Below are 14,353 nucleotides of genomic sequence, written 5' to 3'. Positions count from 1 at the left end.
ACATGAGGAAGCTAAGGTTTGGTAATTTTTGACGGATTTATTAGACGAGCAAGGCAATCTTAAATAAAGAGTTCGCAAACAATGAGCTTGATCAACAGCCCTATGAACAATCCATCATTTTCTTTTATCTATATTTACCAACTATTTAGTATAAATCACACCCTATATTTTTTTTTTATTGTGTGAGGTCTTTGAGAATTTTGTAACCCGACACCTTATTTTTTTCATAATTCTTATTTAATACTTTGAGTTAACTTGAATGGTATAAATAAAAAAACATGTTATAATATACTAAATAATTTATAAATATCTAAATTACTCTTGTCATCATCCTCTCTTTCTCTTCCTAAAATATAAAAAATAAGAGAAAGGAGAAGGAAAGATGAGAGAAGATAGTGGTAGTGGTAGCGACTACGGCAAAAGGAAGTGGTTAGAGAAGATGAAGAAAGATGATGAAGTAAAGAATAGAGGAGAGGAGATAAGAGTATTTTAATAATTTAATCGACATCGTTTAGTTAAAATAACATCAATGTATTAAATAAGAATTATATAGAAAAAATAAGGGCCAGAATACAAAATACTTTGAATCACAAATAGATAAAATATAAAATAATTTGTAAAAATTCCTATAATTTATTCTGAGAGAATTAGTCTATTTTGTTTTCTAGTGGATGTTCAGGATTTTATAGTTCTTGCCGTTATTTGTAGAGAACAAAACAACTAACTAATAATGCAGGTTACAACTCCTCTACCATTGGAGAGGAAAAAGGAAGTAGCTAACAAAGTTGTCATAAATGAATGACTATACTTCTTTCTGTTGATTAATTTTCTCACCATACTCATTGTGTATCATCAGAAAACAACCAGAGTTTTATATATAGCATCAAGGATTTCAATCAATCACACCTAAATATATGTATCATGTATAATACCATGAAGTGCCAGTGTTCATCAGTTCTTTCACAACATACTGTACCTCAAATTTTGAAGTTATATGGATGAAACTTTCTTGCATGCATGAATTTATTGAGCAGTAAATAACATAATTTAGAATCTGAGGATATCAGTTGTTCTCTTGAGATTGTTCGACGCTCTTTCGTAAAATATGTATGACTTGGCCTGGCTCAGGCGCTCCGAATACTGAACTCCCTGCTACAATACAGTTTGCTCCTGCTGAAGCTGCTGCATCGATCGTCGAAGGGCCCAAGCCACCATCAACCTAAAAGAAGAATAGGGTTAGATACTACTAGCTGATGTTGCAGATACTTGACATTCTATACAAGAAAACCAAAAAGAAAGAAATTGGATTTGTCACTGGAAAAAGAGCAACAAAGTGATCTGAACTGGTAAAGGGAAGTTACAGTGATCTAGTCAAATATCTAAAGCTCTAATATACTAGCCTGCAAAATGGCCAGTCATATAACATGTTCTTTAGAATATTTAGGATTCCATAGAAACTTATTCACCTAATAGGTCAATCAGCAATCTCCCGCTCTCTCTCTCTCAAAAAGAAAAAAAAAACACAAAAAAAGGAAAAAGAACCTAATAGATGAGTCCCTAAAAATTATTACCATTCAAGGTGCTTGAAATATAAGTTTAAAAAAAACACTGGCAAAGATTTCAATAATTTATCTTCTATTGAACTGCACAAGATCATGACCTCCTGGTGAAGGAAACTAATCAATGTTTCAGTGACTAAACTACTAGAAACAATCAATTTTGCCACACAGCACAAAACAATTGTCCAAGTCAATAGACGATTCACAAGAATCTTGTTTAAAAAAAAAATTATTAAAAAAATTCATCCTGTAGGAGCTGGTCCAAGCAAAATATAGGAGACCCAGTATCTTGAATGCATGACAACATCAGGTTGGCATTGTCCTTAGTTGTGTTGCACTAGCTTAGATAGGTCTCAACTTTCAAGGCTACTCATATGGATGGATTAAACATGGATGGATCATCATACACTGATACAAGTAAAGCTTCAGATCCTGATTTTACATGATTCAGGTCATGCTATTTTAAAGTTATGCATGCCTCACAATACAATCTGCAATCCAAACAAAAGCTAAGGACGAAGAAATATAATGAAGCATTTGGAAGTTTTAAAGTCAAAATTTTGGATGAGTTTAGACATATAAATGGAAAAGCAGGAACTTGATATCCTTATGAATTAAAGCATACCTCTATGTCAAGGGCAGGGTACTTCTTTCTCAATGTCCGTACCTGATAAATTTCAGACATATGATCAGGACATGAAAGACAATTATCATCAATTCTCATATAAGCATGATTAGGAGATTGACCACCTTATCCATCATCTCTGGCATAAACTTTTGACCACCAAAACCGGGTTCTACAGTCATAACAAGGACCAGTTCTACTGGATTTTCTGCTTCAACCTGTGAAAACAAAAAGAAAAAAAGTTTACTTGCCACTGGAACATCTTCAAGTTAATAAAACTTGCATAAAACCCCATACAAAAGTTCATAGTGAACTGCAGTTATCAGTACATAATGATGACAGTCAAGAAAAGTTAACATAGCTATGCATTTGATTGACTAATATGAGAGAATGAGAGTTATCCAAAATCCAAACTGTTTCTACTTTCTAGAGTTAAATTTTATTAAGCCACTGCAATAAGTAAGAAATAAAATGATTTATCAACAATTTTAATAGCTCTTAACAGGGAAGATAGATGCACTAAACATAAGTTGACAATCTTTGTCAAGCAACTTTGCCTAATCTATTTACATTGAAAAGAACATGAGGACACTAAGATAGCCAGATAAAATTAGAGGAGATACCAGTGAGAAGACTTCTTCAACAGGAGTACCCGGTTTCAATGCTACACCAGGCCGCATGCCCCTTGACTTGATGCTTTGGATGAGCTCCTGCCAGTATTCTGCATCATGTCATTTTATAAGACCAAAAAAACAACTGACCCTCAGCAAGATTGGGAAAAGAAAAATAAAAGTGTTTTCCACCTTTAGTTGCCTCAATATGAAATGTGAAGCCTGAAGCACCAGCTTTTGCTAAAGGTTCTACATAGTCTGAAGGATTTGTAACCATAAGATGGCAGTCCAAGTATGCCCTGGATATTAAGAAATACAGCCAACACCAAGTAAGAAACAATTAATCATGCCAATATGTAAAGAACTGAATATGTTCACTGAAATAACCTAAACAAACAAGTCTAGAAGATTACTTAGTGTGCTTTCTCAAACTCTCAATGACGGGAGCTCCAATAGTTAGGTTGGGGACAAAATGCCTGCATAGATAAAAGAAAAAGTGATAACATGGGACATGACTACATCGCTGATGGGTGTTCAGGTGTTCAGACTGCAGAGATCTATTTGTGTTCGGGGATGAGAGAGAACACAATACATATCTTAGTAAAAGATAATGAGTTTTTATCTTATAGAAGAACGAAAGAGATCTAAACCACTCGAATATGCATGCCTCACAGTAGATGCTATAGCAAGCAAACAAGTAAATTAAAAAGTGTTTCGAACAAAAAAATATGCAGACACTACTTGATAATGCCTCTAACAGGTGTGCTAGCAGGAGAATAAATTTTAGAGAACAAAAAGTTACTTCTAGCAAACAAGTTGCAAGTACTAAAAGAATGGAGCATTTGGAAATAGTTCATAAGAGCCTTCCTCTCTTACAATCATGACAATAAGATCACAAGCTGGATGATAATTAAAGGAAAGATGACATGTGTCTATTGAAGAAAAAAGAAAAATAGACAATCTCGAGTATTGACAAAAAGAAATGGTGATAGTTGCAATCTATTCAACATGGCAGCATCTCATACATATCTCAAGCAACTGATCTGATGGCACTCTCTTACATATAAGAAATGAACTAAATTGTCATGCAGCAAAGCATATTGTTCTTTTTTACAAGGTTCTAAAATCGGCATCCATATTGATTGTCAAAGAAAATTATACCTATTGGTAGTATCAGTTGCATTGCCATTTTTGCCACTGTATCAACCGTTTCAGCTTAGCACTATCTTTTTTAATTACTTAAATTCAAAAAAATGATATAAACTGTAGAAAAATCCTAAAAGTTCAGAAATAACTGGCAGAAAAATGAAAAAAAAAAATCAGATTAGTCATATAAGATAGTAGCAACACAATATGAAGAGTGAAAATATTAAGAATAATATCAAACTCCTGGTGGATTTAATAAATATTTGTACTCATCACTGTTGTCCCCTCTGTGACAGAGGTGGCTTCAACTCTTGACGGATACAATAAATATTTAGTAGAGTGATGAGAGAAAAGAACAACAAAAAGGAACGAGAAGAGAGAGAGAGATGGATGCTTGAGACATCGAATATGATTCCCTAAGTTGGATTTGGGTTGGATTCGACTTATGATCCGACCTGCATCGATATGTTCAATGGACCATGGTAATAGGAGCAACTGAGGAACAGTAGGAAAAATGAGGAACTGAGTTTGGCAAGACCTATTGAGAGAGCAATCACTTCAAGAAAGCTTCTTTCCCATGAGGTTGTGATTCTTCAAAGGAAGAAGGGGACAAGAGAGGGTTAACATCGATAGCCAATTTTTATGTATGGAGATTTGTATCACTTGATGCATCCTATTTTAGTGAGATAAGTTTGCATCACGACACACTTCCTTCTGAGCAATGCAATGCTATTGCATAAGAAAGTGCATGGTATTGTCCTCTACATGGATGGACCAAGACCATGGGACCAAATATGGCGATATATAAACCATGGTCCAAGGGGTCTGAAATTCAATTCTTCCAAAATATAAGGGACTAAAAATCCTTTCATATACAGTGTCATTGAATATCTAATAAATTAATAACCATCAACTGTGCACTCATAAAGATGGATGGAGAAGAAAATCGATATAATTGCCCCAAATAGTTGGCAAGTGGGACTATAGGGTTCGTTGTTATTGTTGTACCAACTGTCCACTACAACAAAACAATTTCCTTTTAGGTAAGCACTCTTAGATTTTAGATAGATCAACTCTGTCACATATTGCTCCATATATTATCAATTAAAGAATTGTCGTGCCAGTGGCAAGTGCTACGCCAATGCCCTGTCGATTGGCAAACCAAGTGTGTCATTGGCACACTGCCATGCCTCTAAATAAGAAAAACATATCTTTTGATGGGATTTGAAGTTTCATCCTTGGTCGACCTCCTCTCCAATCTCTCTCTTCATTTTCTTATTTTGGTTTGGAAGATAAACCTACCAATAAAGAGATTTAAAAAAGAGATCTCCTTAAATAAGCTAAATAGGTATCAAGCAGCACTCAAAACATGCTGCTCAATATCCTACCTTTGTCAAGCAATATGGATGATAGAGACAATGACACATGTCGGCACAAGGTAGAAGCGTTGGCACGCCTCAGCATGGGGGAGTGCCATCGACATGCCTCGTGCCAAGTGTCGGCACAACTAGCACAACAATCCTTATTAACTATGTAAGATCTTCAAGAAAAGCTGGTCCATAAGTATTTTGTTGCCTAAAAAGAAGTATACATTGTGAAGTCAATATGCACAAGTCCCTAAATCAGATGATCTCTAACGAAATATTCTTGAAAATTCAGGATTTCCATGACATGGACTAAAAGATAATAGGTTACTAATGATGTTTCCTGATATGAACCCAAACTCTTTAGTGGAACTATGAATAGGTTTCTCGATCACATAAGAAAAAATAAGTGCTACACTATATTTTGATAATATAAAAACACCTTTATCTTCATATGCCGTTAAAAATAAAAAACAGTGATTACATTGTATTTAGTAGGATTCAAAAGTCAAATGAAAGAAGAGATGATATCTGAAATATGGACCTAAATGTATCAATTAATTGGCATAGATAGTTAAATTGAAGTATTCCACTAGGATTTAGTTGTCTATACACATCAAAGAGTATACAATAATGATGTGTGGTGAATCAAATACATGGTCCAACAACAAACCATTACAACACAAGCAGAAAGAGACCAAATGTGCTAACAATTATAAAATCCTACAGATAAATCTGATACTGGCGTGAAGTAATCATCCAACTGTATTCCTTCATATAGCAACCTTTTTTGCTCTTTCAGATAATAAGAGAAAAAGAGTTTGGCTATAATATCTGGCTTAACTGTTCAAACTTGCATACAAACAAGAGAATATGGCTAATGCAGAGCTTTGATTAATTCATGCTGTAACCAAACTCCCAAGTTTAATGTGCCTTTAATATGCCTAGAACGTAGGAACCACAAAAAGACAAGGTAGAATGAACAACAAAGTGATTAAACTGATAAAGTTTTCCCACTATATGCGGATAAAGCAGTAACAATACTACGAACAAGAAGAAGCAACATCTCATCAAAGAAATTCAAACCATGATTGCAGGTATTATTTGAGATAAGAAATGGGAACTTCCACATACAACTGAAGAAGGATCACTTACCCATCCTGCAAATACACAGGCAAACATTGAAATTAGTCAACGGTATCAATTTTACCATACGTAGTATGCAGATAACAATGTAGAAGATGAACAAGATGTATGCATTAATAGACCTAGTAAGAAAGAGGTGACAAACCTAAACATACTGCAATCAAATAAGTTTGTTGCACAGAGGATCCATAATCTTATTACTTTTAAATATATCCAACTAGTAACAAAAAGTGCTGGTAAAGAGTGACAGAAAGAGAAAACTACAAGAATATGGAACATCACGAAAATCTTTAATGAATTATATGCTCGTTTTCCATTCCACTCTTTCCTATCCACAGTCAGTATACCTAATGAATCATCCACTATGTAACATACAACAGCGAATACTAATTATAGTGTAATTTGCAGATTGGAGATTTCTGTTTATGCTTAATCAGAAAATATCACTGTTTTTACAAACATCCGAACAATTATGTAAAGAATTAAATTAGGCTGGCAAAGCAGATGCGACTAAACTCACTAAAGTAAAAGGTGAAGGACACCTGGAAGTCTGGAACACAAGTGCATCAACTGAACTCACATGTTCCATAAACTTATGAGATATGGAAGACATTACATCAAATATTGTTTTTCTTTTTGGTTCAACTCTATCGGGCCTTTTTGTCAATAGTCAGCTTATGTTAGATCTTCTCTTATGAAAACATGGAATCATTTCAAACTATTCCAGTCAGCTGATTCACTCAAAACTCCCTGTGTGGCCACATACAAGTAGGCACTATTAGAAAGCATTTGAGATTCATCGGAATACATTATCCTCCTTCACAACCAAACTGACATCTCACATATAACTCATTTTTGTGTCTATTAACAATGCATTAATCTCTGGGTATCAGAATCACTTGGGTACATTAAAATTAACTCTCAAAATATTACGAGTAATATTATCAAAACTGATCAGAGCAATGTTCTGATCAAAGAACTACTCAAAATGTAAATTTTGACAAATGTATATTGGTCATACACATCAAACCTCAAAACAGAAGCAGCCAACATCCAACACAATCCCGCTCAACCGGCTTTGCCAAACTAACAAACCCCTCTATTTCAAGCCAACAATAGGAACAACAACTAAACCAAGTTTATCATCCACACATGCAAACCAAAGCAAGAAAACTAAGTAATGTATAAAGTAAATCCGCAGTCACAAAGTCCAATTTGTTCCTAATTCTAGACCAATTCTACAGCAGTGCACAATCAAAGGCAAGATTTTGAACAATTTTCTAATATCCTCACATCAAAAGAAAGAATTAAGGAGGTTCGAATTCAGAGAACGATTGCATTTACCATGATGTCCATGTGGAGCCAGTCTGCCCCTAATCGAACCATGCGCTCTGCCTCCGTCGCCAGATTCGCGAAGTCCGAAGACAGCATCGATGGCGCAATCTTCGCCGCCATAGCCCAGATCTCTCTCTCTCTCTCTCTCTCTCTATCTCTGAAGAGCGAAGCGGGGAATTGGTAAAAATCCGAAGCGAGGAAGGTTGGAAGCCGTCACGATTTTGCGGATTTTGTCGGACAAGATCTCTGAAATCTACGTAGGAGATCTCCTCCTGACTTCTTTTGCACATAATGGGTCGGATCCAAATTCGGGTCAAATTCTTTGAGATATGATCTAACTGTTTCCATTTGCCCGATATGTAGCTATGAATAATATCAGTTAACAAATAGAGTCTCCAAACGCCGTCGTAGCCTGTCGGATCTCCTCACTCCTACGCACGGTCACCACCTTCTCCCCCCAGTCCCGCATCCTCCGCTTCCTCCACTCCGCCCAGGAGGGGCTGAGTCCAGCAAGAAGAGTTGCTTAATTGGTTTTGGGGGTTTTATGAGTTCATGTTCCAGGTTGTAGATCAAACTCCATTGGCAAAATAGAGATTTTGACGTGGAATGGTACATCAAGTACGAAGAAATTCTTGCTTGCTTTTAGGATGGCAGCCTCTTTCTATTCTAGTTAAATAGAGTGTAGGAATGGGTAGGGGACTAATATGGGCAACTGCCGAGGACTAGTGTCGTTATTGTTGTGCAAATATCTAAATGGGTGCAGGAAGCGGAAGCAAAATTTTCACCCCCAAATATGATAAAAAAGAATAGTAATAAAAGTCAATCTAAGTTTTAAAAAAAACTCCAATGTGGTGTTAATAGTGATAGAAATAGCAATAAATAAGTTGTAATCACAAATTAAACACCATAATACAAGTAATCTCTAGAATGGAAGTAATAGAGATAATAGAGAGAGAGGGAGACAATATTTATGTGGTTCGGCGATGTGCCTACATCCATGGGTCAATCAATCTTTTAGCAACTCTAATCACTTTTAATATAACGGTGGCTCACTCTTATAAATGTTCTTCAACTATCAAGTCCTAGAAATACACTTTAGTATTTATAGGCAGGTTTAGATTTAGATTTTTTTCATGTCGCGTTCGAACGCCCTCGGGGCACGTTCGAACGCGTCCAATAATAATATAGCAGAACTTAAAGAGGCATTCGAACGCAGGAGGGTCTCGTTCGAACGCCTACATCACAATTGCTTTCGGGTTGAGACTGGCGTTCGAACATGACTCAGCCGTTCAAACGCTTGTATCACAATTGCTTTCAGGTTAAAACTCGAGTTCGAACGCGACTTAGCTGTTCGAACGCTTGCATTAAAACTACTCTCGGGTTGAGATTTACGTTAGAACACGGTTGGACCGTTCGAACGCTTACATCACACGGTCTCTATTTGGAATCTGCATTCGAACGCCCCAAGGGTCCGTTTAAACGCAGTGGCACATAAATGTTGATGTATGCTGAAATTTGCTGAAAAACCGAATTTAAGCCCATTTTTAACAATTATACCGTCAAATACTACGAAGCCTCAATACCCTTGGCCTGCCTTAACCCATGCTTGTCGTCTTGCTAGGAAGGCGGAGGTCCGTACCGTCTTCCTCTTCGGGTCCGAGGAGCGATCCTTCCCAAACATTGCTGATCTGATTGATGCTGCTCACCACTCACCACTCGCTCTTCATCAGCAAATCTATCTGTGAGTTTCTCTGAAGCAAAGTTTATTTTTTGTTGCCTAAACAGATTGAAAGTTGGAATTTTTTTGTTCAGGATTTTGTGAAAATTAACTGGCGCATCTTTTGATTGATTAAAACTTGCTGTTCTTGAGTTCCTTTTAAAGGTTTAATTCCCATCAGCCTTGTCTTTGTACGTTGGTGATTTGCAAATCTTTATTTGGGCTGCAATTAAATAAGAAAAAGAAGAAAAAAAGCTTACTCCTTCGTTAAGCTTCAAGTGACGGTGCCTGGTATTATCCAACAATTGCGAAATCTGATACACAGAATTGCTCACTTTCCTACATACAAGCACTTGGAAGGAAAAAAAAAAGAACCTTAATAATCCGCTTAGCTGAAAATAATATCACCATACAAACAGAGATTAGAGGGTCATTGAGTAACACCTATTGCCAAGCCAATAGCAAGTTATAAGTAGGGATGCTATTAACCCCTTGAATAGTTGTTAACCTAGGGGGTATAAAGTGTGTAACTGGAAATAAGAATCTAAGTTGCAGTTATAGATGGATAAGGTAAGAAATGAATATATAACTCTTAAGACTCTAGAGGAGCCTTAGAAGAGAGGGCAGTTATCCACCTGGACCCTTCTTGATGTTGGGCAAGTTGTAAGGTCGCAATGCTCACCGGCTGTCCTCCACCAGTCAATGCTCATGGTGACCCCAGCGTCCATTGCCGCTGAAAGGATGTAGTTATACCTTTGCCACCATTGCTTCCGGTGCCGGAACAGAAAGAAGTTGAACACTATCCAAAGTCCCAACAGCCACCCATGAAGTGTACTTCACTGCTGTCGCTGGCGGCATCATAGCTTTGGCCCCAAGAAGGACTGGGATGTTAACATTAGCTATTGGCTTCCCAGGCATGGTTAGGCCCATGCAGTATTCCGTAATGACGTTTAGCCCTGGAGTCTTTGTATTCAGCATTGTAACATAAAAAAAAGAATAAAATTTCATCATTAAGAATTTAAAGTATGTGTGGAGATTCTTACCTAGTTAATGGTTGCATTTGTGAGGCTAATGGGAAGAGTGAAGGAGGAGCCCCCACCATGGAAGCTGACCTTGGTCCTTCATTAGAGTGCAAAGGATCAAAGAGACGATAACTGTTACCACCAGCAGTGAATAAAACCACCAGCTTGGCATGTCTTCATATCTCCTCATTAACCTTGCGGGTATGTCAACTTTACCTTTGTATGAAGCACAGAATCAGTTGTAGATTTCACTGAAGAAGTTATTGTATTCAACAACAAAAACCAAAAATAAGTTATATCTCTATAAGAGTACGACATTTTGAGGCTCCAAGCTTCAGCAGATGTATGCATCATTCTTGTTCATTAATTTCTTTTAATGTTAGAGAAAATTGTAAGGAGGAAAAGAATGCCATTACTATACATACCATTGTATATTGTCAGTATGTATTGCTTGCTGATGTGTAGTAGTTTCAATTTATAGCTCTTGAGTTCTTCTGCCAACATCTTGCAGCTTGGTTCTTTTGTGTAGGAACCACTAAATTGCTATGCAGTATATAACGTCCAGGTATAGCAACTATAAACGAGTTTGCTATCTCTCCATTGTATTCATAAGATCAATTTAATGGGTTGTCCAAGTAAGATATCATATTAATATTATTATCCTTATTTGAGTTAATTGATGGAAACTTCTAATGATCTTATATGTAAGTATATAAATCAGGGCAGAAGTGGATGGAAACTACCTTCCATAGAAGATGTAAAGAGCAAGCTCAAATTAATCTTTCCCTGCTTCACTATATGAGAAGCAGGGAAGGATAAATCTAAGCACATTCTTCGCTCTGTCTTATGACCTCAGTTTTGCCACAGTTGCTGCTACACTGACACAAGTTGTCTTTTTCTATGGAAGGAATGCGCCTGTCTTTCTGCAGAGTTTTAATAACGGTTGAATATTCTTGTTTTTTCTTTTCATTTTTATTGCTCTATCAGTTTTATTAAAATTGGCCTGTATTCTTAAGATCATTAAGTGAACCAATTACTTGCTGTCTCATGGTGAATAATCTGAGAGAGTCATCAAGGACATCTATTAGAAGCCTTACAAGATAGCAGCTAGAAAATGACTGAAGTGAAGGCTTTCTAATGAATTGTATATATGTAGGAACTATTTTAAATAACAACATAGTTTTAAACAAGAATCACTATTTGATAATATGAATGATTATGTCTTGAGACTGGTTAGTATAACAAAGTGCTAACCTGTTGTAAATATGAAGTACTTGGTTCATCTTTAGTTACAGAATGTGAAAGCAGAATCTTTAACCTTTTCTGTATCCTGTCAAGCTGCCTGAAGTAATGATAGATATTTCTGAGGAAGTATTATCTGCACAAGCATCAATAAGCTCAAATATAGAATATACATACTGTAGAGATGCCATTGTTCTATCCTTTAAGAAGACCTAAAGCTGTTATTGCATGTATTGATTTTTCGGAGAGATCTATGACCGATACCGTGTTTCGTACGAAGGAAAAGTTGACATTCATACTAGGCTAATGAGGAAGTACGCCGATATACATGAGTGGTGGTTTCACTTGCTGTTGGCATTTTCACTTACGATCTCTCTGATTCTTTGCACTCTATTAAAGGGCCAAATTCAGCTTCCATGGCAGGTCTCATCTTTGCCTGTGGTATGGCCTTTGTTTTCACTCTTCTAATCAACATCATTACTGCAATGACAAACCAGGTACATATAGTGCCCTGTCCTATTTATTTTCTTTGTTAGTGAAGATTCAAACATTTGCATCATTTCAGTTCATTGAGTTTTCAAATTGATTTGACAATGTTAAAGATTCACGAAAACAACCTCAAAAACACACATCGTGTGCACACACCCAAAAAAAAGAATCAAGAAAAGGAAAAAGGAAACTATGATCTTTTGCAGGCATTGCACATGGAATACTCAGATTCCAGTTCCGAAACCATCTTGATTCCTTAACTTGCTACTGCTTCACTTCAATACATAAAATTGACGTGGCCTATTGGATGTAAGTCTTTCATATGATTACTTCACTAGATTACACAATTTCATGTATCCAATGTTTGCAATTGAATTCAATGATGGTTGCCCAATTCATTTAAGTGTCTTTCGAAACTCACTATGCTGTGATGCAGAAGACGTTCTCTTATTATCTTTTTAATGCATTTTATTTTAATTACAGGTATATGCTGATACATCTCATGATAGCTTGCTTGCAGCAGTTCGTGATGCTTGCAAACTGAGGTAGGCCAACTTGCAGCCTTTTAGTACATACTATGCCAATTGAGAGGCAATACGTCAGGCACACCCTTGAAATAAGAACAGTATGCACCTTTATGCTGAAAAATGGCACTTGTTAATAGATTGAGACCACCATCTGTATTACCACTACTTTCGATGTCAGTTGTAGAGATCCTTGAAACTATGCTTTGTGAACCACATGGTGAAACAACTCAACACACTACTTTTTACTACGTCAGGTTGCTGGTTTGTGGCATCGTTTGTTTGCATTGTTTAGACACCCTGCTGAAAGTGTAAGAGAAACTATTGCTGTTACATTTGCCGAGGAGGACGCGATTGCAGCAGAATCTATGCGTGACGCTACATTGAGAGATGGTGCTCTTTTGATGCACTTGCTGCAAGTGCATGCTTTTTCCCTTCCTGCTGGTGAGCACCGAGATGTCAGCCGACAACTAGTAGCTCTTTGGGCTGATTCTTATCAACTTGCTCTTCATTTGCTGTCTAGAGTTCTACCTCGTGGGCTTGTTGCTTATCTTCATACACGGCCAGATGCAAGTTCTGAACATTCTGAGAAACAGTATTAATGGTAAAAGGTGAAGATGCATACTTCAGCAGAGGAGGGTCCATAATGGTAGAGGTCTAGCAGCACAGGGTCATGTAATGCCATTTGTAAATGATGCCGAAGATGGTAAATTGGCAAAACAGATAAGTATTGGTGTTCATGCAGGACCTGAAATATATCAGCGACCTACTCAAGAGTCCAATGTTGTCCAGTCTGTCTTCCTCACTGCCTTTCCAGGTGCAAACCAAACTGCTGAACCCCAAGCATTTCTCCACGAGGCTGCCTCTGTAGCTGTTTTTGCTGATAACATTCACAAAAGCAGGACAGCTCAGACTTTGGATTCTAATGCCCTCCATGGCGAAGTGCTTGCAGTTCATGCTGGGCTCAACTTGCTTCTCTCGCGGTGTCCGGGCAAGGCTTGTTGGATCTTCAGCGATTCTGCTACTGTGGTTAAGGCTATTAATGTCATGCCTGAAGATATTCATTGGTCCATTAGGCCAATTATTCAGGATGCTCTAGGTAGATCTTTTTCTCATCATTCTTGTAGGGTGTGTTTCACAAATAGGTCTACTAACACTAACTAAGGTTCATACTCTGGCCGGTCTAGCAATTCGAGAATGTACTAGTAAGGGATGGATTGATCCATCTTTTGGTTTGAGTTGTAATTCTGATGTTAGAATGAATGAAAGCCAATATTTGAAGTAAAATAAATGGATCTGAAATCTACGCAGGCCCTCTTGACTTCTTTTGGACATAACTGATCCAAGTTCAGTTCAAAATAAGTCTATTTTACTATAGATTTGTGTACAACCCTGAATCTATTAACGTTTTACTTTTAGATGGAAACATCGGTAAGTTTAGCATCTTATTTTTAGAGAGAATGTTTGAATTGTTCAATATTTTCTTAAAATTTAAAGAAGCTATCATCTTTTTCTTTTTATTGTAATCTTGAGTGTAGTTAGTTGCGAGAAATTGCTACCCAATTCTAACCCA

At 36.9% G+C, this 14,353-nt stretch overlaps 1 protein-coding gene and 1 long non-coding RNA gene across 3 annotated transcripts; one reads left to right on the top strand and one right to left on the bottom strand.

Annotated features, from left to right (window-relative positions):
- Positions 1–847: 847 nt before the first annotated feature.
- LOC140769212 (ribulose-phosphate 3-epimerase, cytoplasmic isoform) lies at positions 848–8,032 on the bottom strand. Its single transcript, XM_073109842.1, has 8 exons — positions 7,796–8,032; positions 6,461–6,465; positions 3,209–3,271; positions 2,988–3,094; positions 2,808–2,905; positions 2,310–2,402; positions 2,185–2,226; positions 848–1,219 (listed from the first exon to the last, which is right to left on the bottom strand). The coding sequence occupies exons 1-8, from the start codon at positions 7,904–7,906 to the stop codon at positions 1,064–1,066; spliced, it is 675 nt and encodes a 224-aa protein (XP_072965943.1). The 5' UTR covers positions 7,907–8,032; the 3' UTR covers positions 848–1,063.
- A 1,346-nt stretch (positions 8,033–9,378) lies between these two features.
- Positions 9,379–14,012, top strand: LOC140769011 (uncharacterized). Of its 2 annotated transcripts, XR_012105832.1 has the most exons (5): positions 9,379–9,527; positions 10,571–10,726; positions 11,055–12,801; positions 13,038–13,224; positions 13,304–14,012. It is a non-coding gene; the product is annotated as an uncharacterized lncRNA (long non-coding RNA). The 2 variants fall into 2 exon arrangements; XR_012105831.1 differs by having other exon boundaries at positions 13,038–14,012.
- Positions 14,013–14,353: the final 341 nt, after the last annotated feature.

This window comes from Typha angustifolia, chromosome 10, assembly GCF_048772165.1.
Source record: "Typha angustifolia cultivar Huaian chromosome 10, ASM4877216v1, whole genome shotgun sequence".
NCBI classification, from domain to species: Eukaryota; Viridiplantae; Streptophyta; class Magnoliopsida; order Poales; family Typhaceae; genus Typha; species Typha angustifolia.
This window is presented reverse-complemented; position numbering and strand designations above follow the sequence as displayed.